General features: G+C 37.3%; 1 protein-coding gene across 1 annotated transcript in view; it reads left to right on the top strand.

Annotated features, from left to right (window-relative positions):
* The first annotated feature begins 10,615 nt into the window (after positions 1 to 10,615).
* Positions 10,616 to 23,926, top strand: part of LOC127838130 (collagen alpha-1(XII) chain-like) — a 148,942-nt gene continuing 135,631 nt past the window's right edge. Inside the window, exons 1-4 of the mRNA XM_052365703.1 lie at positions 10,616 to 10,639; positions 14,455 to 14,602; positions 15,517 to 15,651; positions 16,116 to 16,337. Coding sequence (XP_052221663.1) covers positions 10,616 to 10,639; positions 14,455 to 14,602; positions 15,517 to 15,651; positions 16,116 to 16,337 — 529 coding nt within the window. The remainder of the gene's footprint in view (positions 10,640 to 14,454; positions 14,603 to 15,516; positions 15,652 to 16,115; positions 16,338 to 23,926) is intronic.

Genomic DNA, 23,926 nt, shown 5'->3' with positions numbered 1-23,926 from the left:
AACACAATTCAGAATGACAAATAGTAATTATCACTAATATTGCTCATTGGTTTCTTTCATTAATAGTTAATGAGTGCAATGCAATATGCACCGTAGAGCAACATTCAATCAACACATTCAACAGAGTTCCGAAATGCATGCACTTGTGGAGATTTCATAGCTTTTTCCATCATGATCCGATTAAGAATATCAACACAAGATTGCTGTACAACCACAGCGTAGAGGTATGAGCGGTTTCGAGCAAAGCTGTATCAAACCACTATGCCCTATTAACAAGTGATGACGGTCAAATATTGTTATGATTTTAAGTCGTTAGTTTTATACTAAAATTGACTTATAACATGTATTTAAAATTCAATTATGTAGAAATAACGCATGAGCATACAATAAGAAAAGGTTACAACTGGAAATCGAACCCGATCTGGAAGGTGAAATATCTAACACTATTTTACTTTTGAACGCAGTGCCTACCGTTAAACGAGAGGTCTCACTTGAATTGGAAATGACGACGATGATGATAGTGATTAAGATGATTATGATGATAATGATTATGATGATGATGATAATGATGATGATTATGATGATGATGATTATGATGATCACGATGACGATGAGCATGATGATTTCTTGTAGAAAAGTAAGTGATGAAAAATGTGTTTAATAACCTGTTGACATTGTATATGATACCCTTCGTTCGCACTCAAATATTTACAGTTAGCTTGTAAAACGCTATTGGGAATTTTATGGATCTTCATAGGAAATTGAGCGCACACGCGTTGAATAACCATCGTTAAATCTTTGATAGATATTCATAAGATATATTTTTGTTTCCCGTTTTGTCGCGTGGAGAATAAATCGTTAAAAATTGAGGCTATATAATTCACTATCTATAAGGCTTTGAACTGGAGTACAAACTCATAATTACGGCTTCAATATTCATGAGCTTTCTGTGATATGGTTAGGAACAGAGAGTCCATGAATATTTCACGGATCTACCGGGGTTTGTCTGATTTAGATCATTTAAAAGTGTTCATTAGAGCTGGATATTTAATGTACGAACCCAACAGCTGATTAACCCTTTCTTTCTCAGAAGCTAAGTGAAAATGGCTATGTGTTAACAGCATAAAACCAGAACAGCCTGCGAGTTACTCGCAGTCTGTTCAGGTTTAATGCTGATTGCTGCTAATCAATATCTCAGGGTTGGAAATGAAACATTTAAAACTTGAAATCAGTAAGAAAGGTCTTTAATTACATTTAACTTGCTAAGGAAATTAAAATGCGTGAAAATACGTATCTAAGGGATAAAAACTGATTAAGAACACGGGCTGTAACCATATAATCCTATCGCACTTGATAAGCCCGAACGCAAAAATGGCGGAAATAGAGGCTGAGCGAGATCCACCAGCCGTTAACGAGGAGTTGAAAACGCAAGCTTTATGACGTTCTTAAGGAGTTAGAGACGTACGGACGAACAAGTTCAGAGCCTAATGCCTCCATGACAAGCATTATGTCCACTCCGTGGGGCATAACAGTGTACATCATGGATGTTATAGTGAGGGTCAAATGAGCTCGATGAAGATCAACATCATCTTTTTAAGACTACCGTGCAATAGTTAAAAAAATCCTGAATGCGTTTTCACTATTCCAAGAATTAGCATCATCTGCGAACAGTGATACGATCAATTCAATCACAAACGTGTACATCTACAATGCCAAACCTGACTGAAGTTTTTTTCTAATCAAGTCATGTCCATATAGATAGTTCCGGTCTATATTGTATGATACCAAAACTTCAAGTTTTAAAGAGACTATAGCCTACTTATCACTCTTCAAACACAATTACTCTAGGACAGGGCCTTATGGGGCTTCTTGAAAGATTTTCGTATTTTTTAAAATATATGTAAATTACTTTCTAACAAAACTGTAATATTAAAAATAATTTTTAATTAATTAAAATAACAAGAACAAAAGATAGACATAAAATGTGACTACGCTAGGGATGGAACCTGGAACCTCAAGAAGCAAATGTTTGCCCTTTCCCGTAGGGAATATTGTGTCCGCCTACCGACCGGGGTCACGGGTTCGACCCTCACTGTCGGAGTTTTCTTTAAATCTCACCCTAAGTACTGGTTCTACCCAGGAAATGGACACTTGAACGTTTCAATAAGCCTTAAGCTGTCGATGAAATCGAGATAAATTAAACAGCTATAAACTAAACTAGCATATAAATCATTGCCAGTTCAAATTTGACCGTCAAGCGCTGTTCTTTTCCAGTTAGCATTTCGAAGGACTGACTCGTGTCCATGAGGGAACGCACGTTCCGATAAAGGACAAAACATTCAATTTCTATGCGTTCCTGCATAATTAATGATAAGCTCGCTGTAGGACAGCCGGAAGATAGATAGACCTGACACCGCATCCGTTCCGCATCATGATTTCCGTATATATTATTTAAGAGAATTTAATTGGTTCCAATGACTTCAGACATGTTTCTTCCATGTAGTAATGGTTACGTTTCGTATTTCGGAAACAATATATTGCACCGTCGGTTTATGTAAAATTAATAAAGATAACATATTAAGTATGAGCGCTTGAGCAAGATATGCTGTTCCATATAGATATTCAACAATTGAACAAACTTTGTTTTAATTTAGTTGTATTTTTGTTTACTGCATCACGCTTGACTTCTTTTATATTCAAAAAGTATATCGTAATGCACTATAGAATTCCCAAATTCTTGGAGCACATTGGCAAAAGCTTATATGCATAATTTTACTATTATTCCTTAATGACGTACAAATTCGTTTTACAGTTATGTCGTATCGTTTATTACTGTATTGATGATATGTTTCCTTTAATAGTATTTAGCAATCTTCAAAGCGCCCATGTGAATTATCACCACATTTGAATGTACAAATTACCTTAAGAGTGCTATAAGGGGTCAGAGCTGTGGATTACTCCTTGCTTTAAAAGAATTCGGTTGTTGTTAGTTTCATCGCGTGGTGCAGTTTTGCCATATAACTGCCCTTCATGGACACTTTATTAACCCTTTGCATGCTGGGAAATTTGTCGTCTGCTAAAATGTCGTCTGCTGAATTTCTAAAGTTATAATTTTCTTCGATTTTTTTTCCAAAGAATACTATCAGAATAGCAAACAGATTGGAACCTGATGAGACGCCACGTTCTGTGGCGTCTCATCTGGATCCAAACTGTTTGCAAAGGCCTTTAAAATTCGGTTCCAGCGCTGAAAGGGTTTACAAAAATGTTAAAGACAACCTTCACGTCTTACTGAATAAGTCATGAAGAAATATTCTATAGAAAGTAGCTGTAATTGCGTTGGTAATCTGATGTCATCTGACGTACTGACAATCCGTTTTCTTTACAGAAAACACATAACTGGCTTTTTCCGTTGGATCACGTAACAATATAATTGAATATTAGTCTATCAATTATTAAGCGAGTTAAATTGATTGGGCCTATGTTAAGTCGCGTAGAAATAATAACAATAATTGCTAATTAGTAACGAATGAGTGACTGGAACGAGGTAAAGGCAACAGTGGAGGCCCGTCTTGGAGTGACGTCACATCTACAAGTATAAAACTCATATTAATGATGATGATGATGATGATGATGATGATGATGATGATGATGATGATGATGATGATGATGATGATGATGATGATGATGATGATGATGATATTGATGATGATGATGATGATGATGATGATGATGATGATGATGATGATGATGATGATGATGATGATGATGACCACGATATCTAATAATAATTACGACGATGTCGACGACGACGACGACGATGAGGATGATTTTGTTGACATTGATATTATCGTTTTTTTATTTATATATTTATTTAAATATCATTCTTTTATCAGAAAAAAACAGAACATTATACGTTCAATTTAAACATTTATAGCTCATCATCATCAATACTAAAACATATTTTATTATTACAATAACATGCGTTTGCAATAAATATAAAGAATGCATCATGTCAAATTTAGATCAAATGAAATAAACAGTATAAAATATCAAATAATTTGCGTGAGAATATCACACGGTTAACCTTTGCACTAACACAATGATGACTTAGTGTCAAAATTGCAATAAGAAATATAATATTGTGCATTTGTTTTCTTACCCTTAACTTGTATTACATATATAAGATATTTTATCGCATTTAAAGGAATTTGAAACAAAACACGGAGAGTTGTTTTAGTACTTTTTTGTTTAAACTATTTAGTAGCTCAATAAACTTGTACATTTTCGGGCGGTATCTAAAAAACTTTGGAATAAATACATTCTAAATATCGGAATATTGAATAAGGCTATTAAATTACAAAGTGAAATCCACATTAATTCCTTTATCATAATAGTCCGGGTTTGGTGCACAAACGTGTCTTGTTCTGATAAAACTGGGCATAATACATGTGCGTAAAGTGTCGTCCCAGATTAGCCTGTGCAGTCCGCACAGGCTAATCAGGGACGAAATTTTCCGCCTTAACTTGATTTTCGGTAAGGAGGGACTTCCTTGAAACTAAAAATACCATTAAAGCGGAAAGTGTCGTCCCTGATTAGCATGTGCGGATTGCACAGGCTTATCTGGGACGACACTTTACGCACATGAATTAAGCCCAGTTTTCACAGAACAAGACCTTAATAGTCCGGGTTTGGTGCATAAACGTTCATGCAATAGTGTTAATTTATCAAATACAGAATTCTTCATTTGACAAAAGCGGGGATATGAAAGTTATTGGTCATGACAGTATTCCGTTCAATTTTTGTATCATAAATAATTTTATCAATACCATCAATAGTAATTGCTATTGAAACTTATAGCGGTATATATAAGCTGCGTTCTGGGAAAACGGGACTTAATGCATGTGCGTCAAGTGTCTCTTAGGTTAGACTGTGCAGTCGGCACAGGCAAATCATGGACGACACTTTCCACCTAAATTGCATTTTCGTTAACTTAAAGAAAAGTCTTCATTTAAACGAAACATTTTATAAAAGAGGAATGTGTATTTCTGATAAGCCTGTGCGGACTGCACAGGCTAATCCGGGGTGACACTACGCACGTGCATTAAGCCCCGTTTTCCCAGAACACGGCTTACATATTTTATGTTTTGCTTTGGACACCTGCACCACAATTCACGCAGAAGACTTATTGATATCGACCTATGATGGTACATTTCATACGAGTAAGTCGAGAGACGCGGTTGCCGGGCCTCTACGTCTGTTCATCAGTTATGCATGCCGTCGCGGCAATCTGTGTGGGTGACAAGGGCAGTTGTCGACAGAAGAATACCTGCATAACAGTTTCGTACAGACCCTTGGATTAGTGGCATGGTGTCACACGGTTAAAGGAATTTTCGAATTAATCCGTGTTTTTTAATATTTCGAAATATTGCGGATACTTACGTGAAGTTGCATATCAGAAGTAAGAATAAGTTATAAAAACGTTGTAACAGGAAATTAGTCAGTCTTGATTATTTTTTTTATTGAAAAAAAAATCTGTAATTTTCACTTATATCAACTTAAAAAACGGAATTTTCATAATCTTAATATTTATTTATGTCATCATTTATTGTTTTCATTTGTTATCCCCCCGCCATAGGTGTTTTGGCGTTGTCCGTCCGTCCGTCCGTCTTTCCGTCTTTCCTTCCTTCCGTCCGTCTTTTCGTCCGTCCGAAGCCATATCTTGGAAGTGCTTTGGCGGATTTCATTGAAACTTGTTTTGAGTATATATATAGATAAGAGGATGTTGCACGCCAAATGGCATTGTACACCATCCGTTAATAACGGAGTCATGGCCCTTTGTATCTTGAAAAAATGCTTTTTTGAGTGTCAAATGTCATGTGTCCAGAAGCATATTGGCGGGGGATATCAATTCAACGAATTTGCTTGTTTATTTCTACATTTGAACTGAAATTAATACCAAAAATGCCTGCTATACATTTTGACCGAACACGCTAAAACGTTAACAAATAACTGCTTTTAAAACGGGGAATACAAAAAAGCTAACACAACAAGTTAATTAACAAAGATACGCAAAAATATGTTTTAAAACTACTTATTATCAAACCCATGAAAGATTAATAAGGGGGGGGCGTCGAACATATTCGGGACTTTAAACTAAAAGCGTGCCCCGAAGAAAGGACATGCGGTCTTCTTAATAAGTATGAGTCCCGGGGTAAATAGACAGGTAGGACCAATATATTATACGGGATCCTAAGCCATTTAACAGACATAAAAACATGTATATCGATGTTGTTTCCTATTAACACTTAATTTAAACAAATATACCAGGATTTTACGGATAAAAACACACAAACCACGACATACCCCTCCCCAGATGATATTGAGAGATGCATGTATGATGTATTAACTTTTGAATTTTCAACTTTTATTGAAAAAAAAGACGACGCCTTGAGCTGTTTGTGTAATTGGACTCCAGGGGGATACCCCTCCGGCCAAGTATTGTGACCACCAACTTAAAATCACACTCTTTAATGGGAATTGAGCCCAGGTCGTTGTGGTGAGACGCTCATGTACCAACTATAGCGCAAACAAGACAGCCTATTGATAATTGCATAACTCGGTAATTTGTTGATAATTTGATCCTCGTTCTGGGAAAGCTGGACTTAGAGCATGTGTGTAAAAAGTCGTCTTTGATTAGCCTGTGCGGATCAGGGACGACACTTTCCGCTATAATGGTATTTATTTAAATAAAGCCTCTTCTCGGAGAAAATCCAGTTTATGCGGAAACTGTGTGTCGTCCCTGATAAGCATGTGCGAAGTACACAGGCTAATATGGGACGACACTTCACGCACACGCATTAAACCCCATTTTCCCAGAGCGATGCTCAAGTTATAAATAGCACGTGCTCATCTCCAGCACCATGGCCTCTGATCGACCAAAGTGAGACGACCATACTCCGGAAGCACGCTCTCTACCAGACGAGTTACGTGGAAAACCGTCACGTGATGTCGCCTAGAATCGGCAGAAGTCCATCTCCCGCCAGAAATCCACTCTTTAAAAAGAAGGTAACCGTTTGTTACAAATCTGAATCCGATTGTTCAATCTTCCACGAAGTTTAGAAGGCGTTCAATACCTTTTCTGAATTATCAAAATATATATTTAAATAATAATCTAGGATACAATATATACATCAAGTTTGTAGCAATCGTGTATGGTGGGAAAATTTGAAATCCCGCTTAGGACCTGTGTCATTTCTTGTCTATTTTCTGCAAAATAAAGTATTAGTACGTATTATGTGCGACTCACAATAAGTGATATGATTACACATGTATATTTAACGCGTTAAATAGTTGGAAATTATATAATGACGATGATGCGTATTAAGTATAATATTTTCTCGTCATATTACACATCAGGGTATTCCTCATATTTTACACCTCACTGCTATTGTGCAGAGAGCATCCTGCGTACCGAGCAAGACAAAAACAAGCGTCCAGAAGGATCAGAGTCCACCGCCACTCCTGACGCGCACGCGACTCAGTCTAAATCAGCTCGACGCTCGCAGACTTCAGCGGCTCGACCGACAGCGGCCGTGGCAGGAGAAACCACCGAAGCAGAAAAAAACAAAAGGAACCCTCAGTAAGTACCGAAAGTGCCAGTATATCTTGCATATTTATTAATTACCGGAGAATAATGATATAACGTTGTATTGTGGTTTTGAATTTTGAAGCCCAAACGAACAGTTAAAGTTGCACTGGCGAATGATCATAATACAACCCTATTGTAATAACATTTAAATAAACGTAAAACACCGATTGTGTCACAAAGAACTTATAATGAATTGCAAATAACTTAATTTAATTGTCACAAATAATGGCCTTAAACAAATATTCTGTTTTTACTGATGTATATATCCGTACCTTAATGGTTGTGAACATTTTGTCATCAAGAGAGTCATGCATTTTTTAATTATAATTAAACACACATACATGCATACGCTCAAAACAAAGATAAAACAGCGATTTCATTTAAGAGGAAGACTTTTTTACCCTTTACCACTTATTTATAGGTAATGGACCCTTTACCACTTAGACACGTATTTAACCCTTTACCGCTTAGATACGAATTTAAATGTCAATACCCACGGTTTTCCTGTAGGCGCAGTGGTTTGTAAACCCGCATCTCTCCTTGGCGACCACAGTTTAATCCCTTCTCTAAGCGCATGTGAGCTTGGTTATTGGTCACCATACCGGGCAGGTTGGGCTTCCACCGGGTTCTTACTTTTTCAGCCTCAGCACAAGACCACCTCAAAAACTGATCACCGGTATCTTTCAATAACAACTAAATACCTGGAAATTGCTGATTTATTTCAAAATTCATCTCTACTTTCGTGAGTCTGGGAAGTTAATGTGGTTGGAGTGCAGAGAGACACTGCATGTCCTCCTATGAGCTGTTAGGCACGGACGGCCCTCGTTAACTTCGAAATTCAAAAAATAATACAACCTACGCACTATGTCAAAAAATACACGCTGAGCATTAAGTTTCATGTTTCAGGAATATTTTACGACAAAACTTTGCCAACTGACGTTGATACATCAGATCTGAAATTTAAAGCGCGGAAGTATGTGTCCAATTCGAAATATGGCGACATTTACATGATAAGGTACTCATTTTTTTTAGCAATAGCTGTTGTTAACGTAAATATAACTTCATCTGTAAGTTCTTATATGGGGAACTCAATTTAACAAAGAACCTTTGCCGTGCAACCACCCGGCTGATGTTGCCGGCATGGCCACGGTGCTGATATAGCTTCTGCCACTACCGGTAATTCTCGCTCTCTTCACTATTTTAGAGAAATCAATAAAAAAGAGAAACCTAAACCGGAAACCCCTCCGCGGAAGTGGCTCTGGGAGGACGAGTACATGCTGTGGATGGCAACCGGAAGTAGGGACAAGTACCTCGAAGACAGAGGATCGACTCGCACAAAAGCGGTTCCTTTGTACCAAACCGGAAGTTTGAAATCCTCGTCAACAACTGAGTAACTGATTTAGATAACTGATCACTTTTTCCTTTTTTTCGATGACTGGACTTAATTGTGAACAAAACGTTTTAATCAACAAGGATACTTACAGAATAAGATGATTTTTTGTTTTTGTAAGTTATAAAAGCATTATTGTTAATAGTTTAACATTGTAAATATAATTTTAAAAAATGTTAAAGGAATAATGAATAAAGTAATAAAATAAAATAAATTGACCTCTCCTTGTTTGAATTACCTTTCCTAACACAATAACATAATGTTTCCCTAATGCAATACTTGGAGATCTCTATTAATTAAGTAATATATTTATTATACATTGGTCGGCCATTCTACCAACATTAAATGAATATCCACGCCCGAACGCTGATTTCTACGCGTAAGTCTCACAAACGCACAAATTGTACATGTAACGCATGCGCATACGGGTTTTCCGTTGTTAAAACACATTATATGCACTAAACGCATGCCCACACGGCGTTTCGTATTGAAAAAGTTAACTTTTATGCATGCACCTAAAATATTTCATTGTTGTAAATGCCAATGCTTCGAGTTCAAATACTAGTATTATAATTATTTACATTTTGTGTAATTGATCTGAATTTCTATTCACTTTTATTTGCCTTATAAGCCCTATACATCATGCAATACTCTACATACTTTTGGGTATATCAATTTACAATTAAGAGTTTGTACGCAGTCCAACTCGTATTTAGCCAGGAACGTAACAAATATGATTAGTTATGAGAAAATAAAAACACGTCTCGCTATTGCCAAAAAAATCGATTAAAGTAACATGCCAGAAATAAGTAAGTCTTTAATTATTTAAAAAATGTATAATGGGTGTTATAGTTTTACGCATTCGTTGAAACTGGTTTGCACATCAATTAAATAACGAATAGCCATTGTTACTTGATAAAACATACGATTGAAACTGCTTTTGTCGAGATTCTTAATGCATCAAAACAACCCCAATGTCGTACTATACATTGTGCTGAAAGGGACTGCTGCACTGTTTAAAACAAAAACAACAAAAACAACACATCTCTACAAAGGAATAAAAAGTTTTTTGTGTTTTTTTTGTATAAAAACTTTGTATGCCTTTGTTGTGTATCTGTAACGTACATTTCTTTGGATTGTCGATTTCTTATTATATAAGATATGCTTGATAAGGTTAATTTTGTACAAGCCACGTTCAGTCCAAACCTTACAAATGACAAAAAGACGTGATAAAAAAAACATGGAAAGCGTTAGTGTTACAAACTATAATTTTCACCGCCCAGAGCTATGAAATCGCTCCCTTAATTCACATTTCCGTGCATGCCACACTTACCGGTAGATACGTTTCTGTATAACATGCGTCCGTGGATTATTTTAAATTGTATCTCGAGAGGTTTAGTTTTATGCTGATTTTATATGTGTTTTGTTGTCTTTTTCTTATGCATGAGTATACATGATCGTACGTAGTACCGTAATTGTGTTATTGTTAGCATGCAGGTAGAGTCCACATAATTATTGTCTGTGTCATTGAGATACATCATACAATATCAGATGGGGGTAATCACGTGATAGTCAAGATGGCGACGTCCATACCGAGACAGGTATCTTACGCCGTTTTATAACCTTAATTTATTGTATTATTTGTTTTAATGCCGCTCACTTTCCAGCAATATCAGCAAAAAAGGGAATAGCGTTTTTTTAAAATAAATAATCGCTCTTTACCTCGACTTTGCTCGCTGCGAAATTTGTTAGAGGAATGACCTAATTACAACTCCACTAAGAAAATTGGCAGCCAGTAAAGTCGAGATATAAAGTGAAATTGAATATGAAATAATCGCTAATAACTTTCTTATTGATATGGCTTGAAAGTCGGCGTCATTTAAACATTAAACAAAAGTATTAAAGGGTATAAAGCGGCGACAAATACCTGCATTGGCATGGACGTCGCCATCTTGACTTTCACGTGATTACCCCCTCTGACTATGCCCGTAAATTTATGTTCACAATTCTGCATGTTTAAAAGCATGTGTTTGTGAAACTTTGTTATTTTAAATGTAATATGTTGAACGCTCGCAATATACCCCATACGGCGGTCTATTTCCTACTTATTGTCGGTTTGAAGGACGACAAACAACATGTCAAAACGAAAAATATATCCACCGCGTGTTGTCGCCCTTCAACACGAAAGAACGACAAATTTCATAATTGTCGTTTTGGCGGATAGTGAACCCCTTTCAAACCCGCTAACATACAAGTCTTAGGCGCCATTTCACCAAAATGGGTGAACGAAATAACGAGGGATTTATTTGTCGTGTTGTCTTTCTGGCGGTTACAAATCGTCGCATTTACACTTCTGATTTTCGTTCTGGCGTGTTGGTTGGGGTGAACGTTGGGTTGACAAAATTGAAATACGCGTTAGATCCAAAAAATATATGTACGCATGCATAGACGAGTGTACGGGTGGACAGACAGACACGTATAATCCGTAATGTCTGACATTTAAAGCATCGTGATGTGGCGACATTTCTAGCAAACTAAAAAATTCATCTATCTGAATTGTAAAACTGCAAAACAATCCGTCTATGAATGTTCCGAAACAAAGAACAAAACCGCATACTGTTAATGTACAGTTTGTTCCACTGAGCTTGACTCTTGCATGAATGCATTATTAACCCATTTATGCCCAGTGGACTCTCCCATCCTTCAAAATTGGATTAATTTATTTCCAAAATTAGGGGCTGTCAAGTATATTTATTTCTATATTTAGAATATTTCATGAAGAAATTCATTTAAGCAAACAGCGCAGACCCAGATGAGACGCCGCATCATGCGGCGTCTCATCTGGGTATACGCTGTTTGCAATGTCCTTTTTTCAGGACGCCAGGCATTAATGGGTTAAATTTGTTCCATAGTCGTGTGTGCTTTTCACAAATAAGAAAAATGTACAAAGTATTATAAAGTATACAACAATAATATGAAAAGTACTATGTTTAATTCGTTAAATGACCAAGCTGAAATGAATTTTACATACACCTGTGCACCACTCCCTTTCACAGCCAATACCACTTCCGTCGCATGGAACGCATGCGCAGATATAGGGCGGCCGTCGTAATACAGCGTGTGTTCCGCGGATGGCGAGTGCGTGCGTTTATCCGACGTCTCAAAAAGAAGGTACGTTAGATCAGAATAAAAATAGACATGTCACAGCAAAAATACTTCAGATTGTGAGTTCATACAGGATAAACATATTGCTGATGTCTTAATTGATTCAATCGACGGATTATGTGGTTTGAGATGATAAATACGTAGATTGACTAAGTATTAACGCACTTTCGCAACATTACAACACGAACATGGGCCTCGCTCTGTGAAAAGGGGGTTGAATGCATGTGCGTTAAGTGTCGTCCAAGATTAGCCTGTGCAGTCCTCACAGGCTAATCAGAGACGACACTTTCCGCTTTAATGATATTTTTCGTTTAAAGAAAGTCTCTTTTAAGCAATTATTAGGTTTTGTAGAAAAGTGTCGTCCCTGGTTAGCCTGCACAGGCTAGTCTGGGATGACACTTTACGCGCATTCATTAAATTCCCTTTTAACAGAGCGCGGCTCATATTCTGTATTCTTAGTCTTAATTCTTAGAATAGGCTGGTGAATACGGGTCCAGTTGTTTAATTACACTTCCCAATCTAATATTAATATTATTTTAAAAGACAAATCGTATGTGATGTCGCCTATGTTTATTCGAATTTATCAAAACTGATCAACATTATTCCCAACTCAACCATGCAAATGAAATAATTTAATAAGTAAAAAAAACAACATTAATATAGAACTTGAAATCAACGCAGTTTTTATTCAATATCTCCTTCGTGTAAAACTAGTTCACAATTACTATTCAATATTTCCTATTTGTAAAACTAGTTCACACGTGTATCATTATTTAACACATACATCACACGTTAACACTCACACCAATAGTTCACAATAACATCTCTTGTTCACTAGTATTAATTTATCCTAAATAGTTCACATGAATATCGTTTATTCACACTACCATCAAAAATTTAAATAGAAATCAATAGTTCATACTCATGGTTACTTGTTCACAGTTACCTCAATCGTTCATATTGACATTTCATGTTCACACTACCATCACTAGTTCACATTAAAATTTCACAATGATGAGACGGGTTCACACTGATAGAATTAGTTAAATGTGTTCATATGTTCACAAATAGTATCTATAATTCACACTGATATCGTTAGTTCACACGTACGTGTGTTAATTTCTTTGTTGAAATTTCTCTCTACGAATATTTTGTAGACTTAAGCACAATTTCGCTGTTTAATTATATAATTATTCGTGCATTATTCGTATAACATGTAAATACAAAGTTAATAAAATTCAATAATAACCATTTGGGTAAGGGTCCTCGGTTTATATACAAATTAATTGACAGTGTCAATTTTTTTAATGATTTTAACAGTAATCTGCATTTAATGTACACATACTCAATTTATATTAATAATATGGTAAAGTTCAGCCTACACAACTATGCATAATATCTAATTAAATAACGATAAACTATTCATAATTTTCGCAAAAGGCACATTTTTAGCAATAATATATATTTTCTATTAATTACATAACTTTAAAACGAATTTTTTTTATTATTTTAAAACAACTTCAGTGCACAAAATATGTCGTTATAATTAAAATCTTCTATCAGAGACGTAGATAACTGTTATCTACATCTCTGGTTCTATGTAGGAAAAGGGCGTAGACAAGTATCTTGTTTATTAAAATTGCGAACTGTCCATGGTTACGAGTGGGTAGGAAAGTACTGCGCTCTGTTTGGCTGATGAGGTTATAGATCGGGAAATGCTGGGCTCTGATTGGCTGATAAGGTTATAGATCGGGATTTGATTGCAAGGTGGCGTAAAGTGGATTCAAAGTTGCCTGTAAATTCACGTCAACGTTCATACTTGCATCACAAGTTAACACTTGCACGTCAACGATTGACATCATAAGATCAAGTTCACAATAAAAAATCGATTTCACAAAACTGCAACTCACGATCTTTTATAAACTAATATAACTATCCAAAGACCTATAGGTCTTTGAACTATCCCACCAGCTTGCTTTACTCTGATGTTAAATTAAATTAAATAACTACCCGTTAAACTGTAAAAAAATAACCCAATAACCGATCAAAATGTAACTTATAAGATTTCACAACCAGTTTGAATATACTTTTTCGTTGAAATGTTTTTGAAAAGCAAATTATTATAAGTCTGATCAAAATCGTTCTCATCTGATAGCGATAAAATTGTGATATGGAATCGCGTACAATTGAAACAGTAAAACGGATCCATATTAATGCTACACATGCTGAGCAAACCGATTGTCCCTTATAGGCGGTACTTGAGAACGGTGCGTCCTTGCCCCGGTTTCTGGCATTCTACAGGGAGCTTGTGTCGCGGATTCGAGCCCGGCACGGCAGCATGCAAAACTCGTGCAGGATCAGCCTGACTGAGGTTGAACGCTTCATGAACCTCAAACAGAGTTCGTATATACACTTATATTAACCCATTTATGCCAAGCGTCTAGAAAAAAAGGCCTTGGCAAACAGCGTAGACCCAGATGAGAGGCCGCATGATGCGGCGTCTCATCTGGGTCTGCGCTGTTTGCTTAAAGGGATATATGTACGAAATATTCTAAATATAGAAATAAATATACTAAACATCCCTATTTTTCAATAAATTGATCCAATTTAGGATTTAGGAATGCGTTTAATTGACGCTTATGATAAAAGTGTTTGTCGGTGTTGAATGCTTCATTGAGTAATTAGTTCTATCCATTCTTCAGCCATGGAATGACCGGCTTGAAAAAATATAAGCATTTCTTATAAGAGGAATTATATACCTATTGAAAACATGATTATTTAACAAAAGGTATTGTAACTTCAGAAATTCAGGTGTCATGTGATATGTTCATGCATTTGCTAGTACATGTATATTGATATTCTCTCTAAGTTCCTATCATGCATCAAACTTCTCGTCTCGTATAAAAAATGTATTTTTATAAACATTTATAACAGTAAAAGGTGTATTGTCGAGGATGATGATACATACAATTTTCTTTCATAATCCTGTTTGAACACAGTTTGCCATGCTTAAAAATGACATGGTCCATATAAACGTACTCCCAGAGCCTTTGATAATTTATGCAATGGCAGCTCTCAGCAACCCTTTGGGTTATAAAGCTGAGAGTTGAATTAACCCATGATGCGGCGTCTCATCAGGGTCTACGCTGTTTGCTGAAAGGAAATTCTGTAAGAAATATTCTCAATATAGAAATAAATATATAGACATCCCGTATTTTGGAAATAAATTGATCCAATTTAGAAGGATGTGAGAGTCCACTAGGCTTAAATGGGTTAAAGCAACTTGGAAATGTCACCGCCCATTTTGATTCAGACTACGAGCGCATGTTCCGCGAGTTCTGTCCCGATGGTCGTCTGCTCAAAGATGATTTGATGGGCTTTTTCAACCGGTGCGACCTTTGGCCGACACAGGGCGATATCAACCGGAGCTTCGACAAGATATTCAGAGGTAGGTGTTAATATAATGAATGAATATGAAATCATTGAACAATCTTGTTTTAATTTAAAAGTGTCTGGTCTTTGCTAAAATAATTACTGTAATGAATAGCGCTTGATTTTGGTTGTTGAAGCATTTAACGGACATCAACAAATGGACATCATCTCTACTCTACATATTTATGTGAAAACTAGTTCTTGCTACCATAACTTAAAATGTGGCTGTTAATATTTTCTGAGTTTGCGAGACAGGTCTAGTTAGAACAATAAAACCTGTCCGCTGAAAAGATCCTTTAGATTTTTGCTCTGAGAAACAATGATCCAGGATACATTTTATCACAGCCACGTGCTCACTATTAACTTAAAAGACGCAATTACAAGATTTAATGTTAAGATTGGCTTCGTTTATTATGAACTGGTCCACTTAAACAGCGTGTTTCACAGCTCTGCTATACGCATTTGCACGTTTTCCTCAAGGATCCAGAAACACAGCGGAAGTTGTATTTGTCCTCGACTGCTCGAATAACAGTGACGTTGTCGACTTCCGCGATCAGATAAAGTTCGTGAGGGCCGTTGTCGACACACTTGACATTGCCCCTGATAGGACCCGGGTGGGGGTTGTACCGTACAACGAGGACGTGTACAACGCCTTTGGAATCAACCAGTACAGCAATAAGGGGGATGTACTGGAAGCTATATGTACGTACCGAGTCTGGACTGGAAGCTATATGTACGTACCGAGTCTGGAATTCGTAAAGCATCCTAAGATTATCGTTATTACTATAATTAAGTCTAAACATGTCTCTTAAAAGTACTAATCTATCCAGGTTCAGCTGCAGTTCAGAACTTAATTTCACTTGAAAATATAGAGCTCGTCTTATTATAAAGTGTACGATACATGTACGATACATTTAAGTTATGATATAATCGTTGAAGATATATCATAGATAAACACCTACCTCAATTATTATATATCTGCCGTTATAAATTGAAAATAAAACATTGATTACTTTCCATTTCCTTTCACCCGCTCACCCTCACATGCCCTTTATTTAAGGAACGTATTTATCGCAAATGATTATTGTGAGCTTAAGATTGATCGTTAGTTAATATGTCGAACGATCTTTGATAAGTCATGGCCATGTTTACCAAGTAAATACATATAATATATACAATCTCTCCACTGAAACAGCGCAGATAATTTAACAATAGATGTTTGCACAGCATGCCCCCACCCCCATGCGTGCAGTCAAGTTTCAATATGTTCAATTATTGAGAGATATTTTAATATTGCATGTCAGGTGATCTTGAAATTTGACCTTTAGATCTGCAAATCTTCATTCCTTCAAGAATAAGCAACATAAAAAATTGATATGATTCAAGGTGTAACCATTCTCAAGATAGCACTCAGAAACGGTTTTCACCACACAATGCCCTTGACATTTGAATATTTGACCTGATGACCTCAAAAATGAAGGACGTATACATTTCCTTCTAAGTAATTGGCATACCAATTTGCATGATCTTAGGTCGGTATATATGGTGCAGAAACAAACTAGTTAACATTTCATGCTTCAAGTTCCTGTGACTTTGAGCTGTTAACCCCAAAATCAAAAGACGCACTCCTTTTTTATTCCAAGTATCTATTATACTAATTTACATAAACGAAGGTGAGCTCAAGATGTCGTGCCGAAACGAAATGGTCTACAATACATGTCACGTCCATTATGACAGTGTGACTGTTGACCTCAAAATCATAAGACCCCCTATTTTCCCAAGTAACCAGCATACCGATTTTCATGGTGGTAGATCAATGCGTTCTCTAGATAACACGGTGCCTATACCACGTGACTGTTTAAGATCTGTGTTGGGAGAATAAAGCGCGACCCATTTAACATTGTTAATGATGTCTTTTTAAATATTTCACCATTTATAATGGGATAAAGTGGAGAGCCCGTACTGATCCGACATTTTTCTAACCGTACAAAAGCGCGATTGCACTTTACTTAAAAAATAATTATTTGTTTAAAAATATCATGATACCTGTAGAAAACTCTTACGAATGAGCGGGCTCTCCGCTTTATTCCATTAAAAATGATGTAATATTTAAAAAGAGATCCTTAAAAATGTTAACTGGGTCGCGCTTTATTCTCCCAACACAAATCCGAAAAAGTCACGCGGTATAGGCACCGTGGATAAGTCGCACAAACTCGATGAACCACCAACCGACCGACCAACCGACGAGCATAGATAAATCAGTAAAGCAGTGTATGATATGAGTGGCGGGGGGCATAATTATTCTTTTTTGTAGATGTTTTTTTTAAATAATTGATGCCAAAGTGTTTGTTTTTTTCCAATTGATAATTTCTGTAGCGCGGATCAAGCTATGCCCCGGACTGACGCGGACGGATCTGGCCTTACGTCTCATGCAGGACAAGTAAGCGAATCCTTTGTATTCACGTTCTATATATTTCAGATTCTTTTTTAACCAAAAAATAGGATTTTCAAGAATGCGTACACAATGTTTAGTAGCTTTTCTTGTACATCATCTATGAATGTAAACTATTACACCAACCTTGATAACTTCGGGTTTGACAATGATGTTCTTAAGTGTGATCTTTCGGGGGAGCTCGTGTGAATTGGGACAGAATAAATTGCATGTTTTCACAAAATTCTAACACTTACTTGTATATCTAACTTACAAAAAAGTCTCAATAATAAAGCAAATATAAATAAAAACATGTTTAAAACATTATCATGTAAGAGGTCAAAGAAACCGCTGATCCAGTTAACATATCTCACCGGTTAACCGTCAGGCTGTTGTATCTGAAGTAGAAATCTTATGCCGATATGACAGTTTAACACTCACCCATTGATCATGTGACGTACAGGACAGCCGACCTGGCGTACAGAAGATGGCGATAGTCGTCATTGATGCTCCGTCTGCAGCGCGGGAGAAAACACGCGCCGAGGTGTTGCGCGCGCATGATATGGGCGTAGAGATATTTGCAATAGGTAGGTATTGCATTATACTGAGCCTGACTGATTAAGTCAGTTTTCGGTACACGCACTTCTAACTGAGGCGACCCGTCCCACTTCCTGTTCCCGGAAGCATGTGAGTTTGGTTGATGGTCACCATGCCGGACAGGTTTATTCCGGGTAGTCCGGCTCCCCATCCCACAACATAAGCCCCACACTTAAATTAAAAACATGTCAGTAAAAAAACTAATATAAGAAATTTGCAGCCATATTTCAAATTGTCCATTGTTTGTAAGTTAATTAGGTAAGAGTGCTGGTGCACACTCCGTGTCCTCACATAATGCAGCCTCGGGCGCGGAAGGACCTTATAACTTCGAAACACACACACACACACACACACACACACACACACACACACACACACACACACACACACACACACACACACACACACACACACACACACACACACACACACACACACACACACACACACACACACACACACACACACACACACACACACACACACACACACACACACACACACACACACACACACACACACACACACACACACACACACACACACACACACACACACACACACACACACACACACACACACACACACACACACACACACACACACACACACACACACACACACACACACACACACACACACACACACACACACACACACACACACACACACACACACACACACACACACACACACACACACACACACACACACACACACACACACACACACACACACACACACACACACACACACACACACACTTCCTTTTAGGGAATGATTTAATGTTCATCGCTAGCATTTACATTCACATACTAGCATCGCTATTATCTGAATGTAAAAATGTTCGCAGTAGATGAGTATTGCTTGTCATTGAATGCAGAAATATTTGCAATATGTAGGTCCTTCTTGTCAATGAATGAACAAAACATTGCAAAAGGTATGTCACGAATGTCACTGTCTGGCTTCTTTCTAAGAATTAATTGTAGAAATATTTACATATATGTCTTCCTAATCACTGAGTGTTCACAATATGGCTTGCTTGGCATTGGGTTTAGAATTTTTACAATAGGTATTGCTTATCACTGAGTAGCATACACAAATATCCGCAATGGCGGCGGGTCACGTGACCGGCAAGATGTCAGCCTCCTTATCTATGGAACTTACATCGTCTATATCTTGCTTGTTACTGAGTGTAGAATTGTTCGCTATGCATCACTCTTATCACTGAGTGTAGATATATTTGCGTATGCATTGATTATCACTGCGTGAAAAAAAGTTCGCAGCACTTCTTGCTTGTCAACAAATGTAGAAATGTTCATAAAATGTCCCGTTTGTCACTGAATGTAGAAATGTTCACACGATGTCTTGTTTGTTACTGAGTGTAGAAATGCTCGCAATACGTCTTGCTTGTTACTTAATGTAGCAATGTTCGCAATACGTCTTGCTTGTTACTTAATGTAGAAATGTTCGCAATACGTCTTGCTTGTATACTAGTACGTGTAGAAATGTTCACAATGTGTCTATTTTATTTCTTTTAGTAGAAATATGTAATATGTATAATATGTTTTTCATGTCACTGCATGTATAACTGTTCGCAATACGCTTTGCTTTGCACTGAAAATAGAAATGTTCACAATATATATATATTTATGGCTTTCTTGTCTCTGAGAGTATGTATAGTCTGTATTGCTTGTTTATGCCTGTCGAAATATTCACAGTATATCTTTCATTTCTCTACGCGTAGAAATATTTGCAGTAGGTCTTGCTTTTGACTGAATGAAGAAATGTTTACAAAATGTCTTGCCTATTTCTAAATGAAGGAATGTTCACAATATGTCTTGCTTGTTAATAGGTGCATGAATATGCACAATGTGTCTTGCTTGACAATGAATGTATAAATGTTCACATAATATTTCTGGTCGATAAATGTTGAAATATTCACAATATATATTGATGTTCTACTATTTTAGAAATGTACGCAGTAAGTCTTAATTGTAACTGAATGCAGAAATGTTCACAATACTTGTTGCCTGCAAATAATCATAGGAATGTTCACAATATTTTTATTTGTTACTGAATGAATAAATGTAGTACATGTAGTTCTACCTTACCCCATACGGAAAGTACAACAGTAATGTTCATACAATATAATATATTTAAATGTAACATTATACACATATCATGAACATGCCCTTCTTACAGGGATCGGACCGGAAGTGGATGAGGAGGAGCTGGCGCACATGGCCTCTACACCTGAACACGTGTTCCTCGTGCACGATACCCGGTCGCTGGTATTAGTGAGGCGCTATCTAGAACACCGTTTCCGACTTGGTGAGTGTGTGGGGTGGGGGGGGGGGTCGCTTAGTTTCAAAATGTATACGAGAACATAGCTGCTGTAAGATCGACGTACATGTGCATTGTTCCTGGATTTACTATATAAACAAATGTCATTGCGTTTTTAAAAACTTTATTATTTTTCATAAATTTTAATTTAATTTGACACGCTAGTTTTTGCGTTAAAATTGTCTGCAGACAACACAACTGGAGTAAGAACCTGCTGTTTCTGAACGACCATTTTCCTCACTTAATAAAAGTCTGCACGAATATACGAATATGACATGCACTTCAACGACACCGCATTTTTCTGAAATCATTAATGGTGCAAATACACTCTCGAATATAAAATTATACTGAATAAATAGGTACAACAATCATTGTCCGTCCATGGACTCGACATAAGAAGAGCTTAGCGGCCTTTAGTTGTTGTTTAGATTTAATGCGTTGTTTTAAATGCACACCTTTTTAATGGTAGGATAAATTCTGGGATTATATATTTTTGTCTTGCATTTTCACCATTTTAGTCATATGATATCGTTCAATTTACCGATTCCCACATTTCCTGGATAAGCTGGTTTAAATTTACTAATGCACATACTTAAAACAAGTACCCTACTTGATTAAGAAGAATGGGCGAACGTCATGGTCATCACCCGAGAAAACGGGGCTTAATGCATGTGCATAAAGAGTCGTCCCAGATTAGCCTGTGTAGTTCGCACAGGCTAATCAGGGACGACACTTTCCGCGTTTGTATGACATTTTTCGTTTAAATGAAGTCTCTTCTAAGCAAAAATCCATTTTAGGCGAAAATTATCGTCCCTGATTAGCATGTGCCGACTGCACAGGCTTATCTCGGACGACACTTTACGCACGTGCATTATGCCCAGTTTTCTCAGAACGCGGCTCAATTATTAAGCCGGGAATTGATCCTATGATTTAGTTTAAACCTATGTATTTTACCTCAATTGCATATAAAGCCTAAGGCTTATTTGAAACGCTCTCGAGTCCTTTTCCTGGGCCTAGAACTAGTACTTGGTGTCTTTGGTGGATATCTAAAGTACGCCCCCCCCTAGTGGGGATCGAACCCGTGACCTCCCCGATCGATATGCGGACACCATATCCATCACGCCACGGCGATCCTCTGATTTATTGTCAAGCGCTCTACCTACTGAGCTAGCCGACCGATGCATACAGTACAAACATACGTGTTAACTGTGGGCACTGGACATATAGACTTCCGTTTATAGAAAACCGACGTTAGGAATGCATTCGTGTTTGTAGAAGAAACCAACGTAAGGCATAATACCATTGATAATAATGGTGTTCTTTAAAGATTCCCAATCAACGCCATACGTAGCGTCTAATAAGAGTCACGTGTGCAGACCGCTTAGCCAATCAGAAACGCTGGAGATTGTGTGGACCGCCTACCCACCGGAAGCATGTGATCTGCAGGACAAGGCGAGGTCACGATGGATTCGACCCGTGGTGGGCGGGAAAGAGGCCTATGCGTTACTAGGTGAGCAGAATAAAGAATGTCCGATTATGTGAACATTTTTAAATAGAAGGAGGTGAAAGTGGTGTTCCTTTGCCAACCCTGGTACCTTCATTGGAAAGATTTACGGTGCTTTGTGACGCCATTCCTTAGAGCAATAAATGAATGCCCTTTTTATTTTAGGTATACAATACATTTTTTTAAAGTTACGGATATTTTAAATTGGCGTCTTTCTATTAGCAGACAATCATATGATCGATGGATCTTGAATTCTGACTTTGTTCCATTAGCAGGCGACGATAGTCGGGTCAGTGACTCTCGCTTATAACGTGAATAAAACGCGAAATTCATAGATATTGTTTGTCGCATGATGATATTGAAAACAGTTACACACAGTAAAACATTATGCACAGTTGGGTTATAGTGACGAATATGACGTCATTTCTTTTACCAGACGACGACATCATTCGCCAAACGGGCATACGGCCATGCCTCCAGTTGGTAATCCAGAGTCGTCTGCGACGTGACGGCTTCATCATCCTGCCTTCAGACGTCAGAGACGGAGTCCAGCGCGTGACAAATGAGGCTCAGGCGCTTGACCTTATTGACAAGTTCATAAAAGACAGACGCTGGATTAATATCTTATAACGCACCCAAGGTTTAAAGGCCTCGTTTCTGGAATGTCTGGCCTCTACTGACAGTTTTCCACTTAGTGTATTGGGCTGCCATATAATATCCTTTATCTGACATTTTGTCTCAGCCGATTTAACATTCGCTCATTGATATTACTCTGTTGCAGTGATTTTCAGTTGATAAGGTCCAGCTTCATTGTTACATGCGCGGATTGCCATTTCAAGGGGTGGGGTAGGGTTGAAGTTTGCTTTAGTTTCTTTTATTGCAATTCGACAGTATTTCCGTCATATCTTAGGGATCAGATAACCAACAAACACTTTTCTTATGTAAGTTGATTGACCATTTCCAAGCGCACATAATAGACCCTTTTCACAAAAAGTCAGAATCGATAAGAGCGCGAAGTCACGTGACTCGCAGAATTTCAGAACGAGACTAAACGCGTAGCCATTTCCAATAGTGCCCCGAAATGCCGCATCTAATTTCAACCCTTCACTCTTTGGAATATTTGGCGACGTAATTGTATTGTCAACACAATATGACAATTCAGGAATAAGTTGATATATATATTTCCCATTTTAAGTGTTAATTCATCACGTGATATCTAAAATAAGAAACACCGGTAGTATTGTGAAACTTGTCTTTTATGCCAATAACTGAATAGTTAATGGAGTTAATGAGAGAATGGCTGTAGAGTATCTCATGAACAATACCCACACAAGTTATCTGTCCGGGCTGAGGAATAAATCCACAATCCTTCGATTTGTAGAACAGCGCTCTACCAGCCGAGCTAGCCTATCT

This window comes from Dreissena polymorpha, chromosome 7 (assembly GCF_020536995.1).
Source record: "Dreissena polymorpha isolate Duluth1 chromosome 7, UMN_Dpol_1.0, whole genome shotgun sequence".
Taxonomy (NCBI): domain Eukaryota; kingdom Metazoa; phylum Mollusca; class Bivalvia; order Myida; family Dreissenidae; genus Dreissena; species Dreissena polymorpha.
This window is presented reverse-complemented; position numbering and strand designations above follow the sequence as displayed.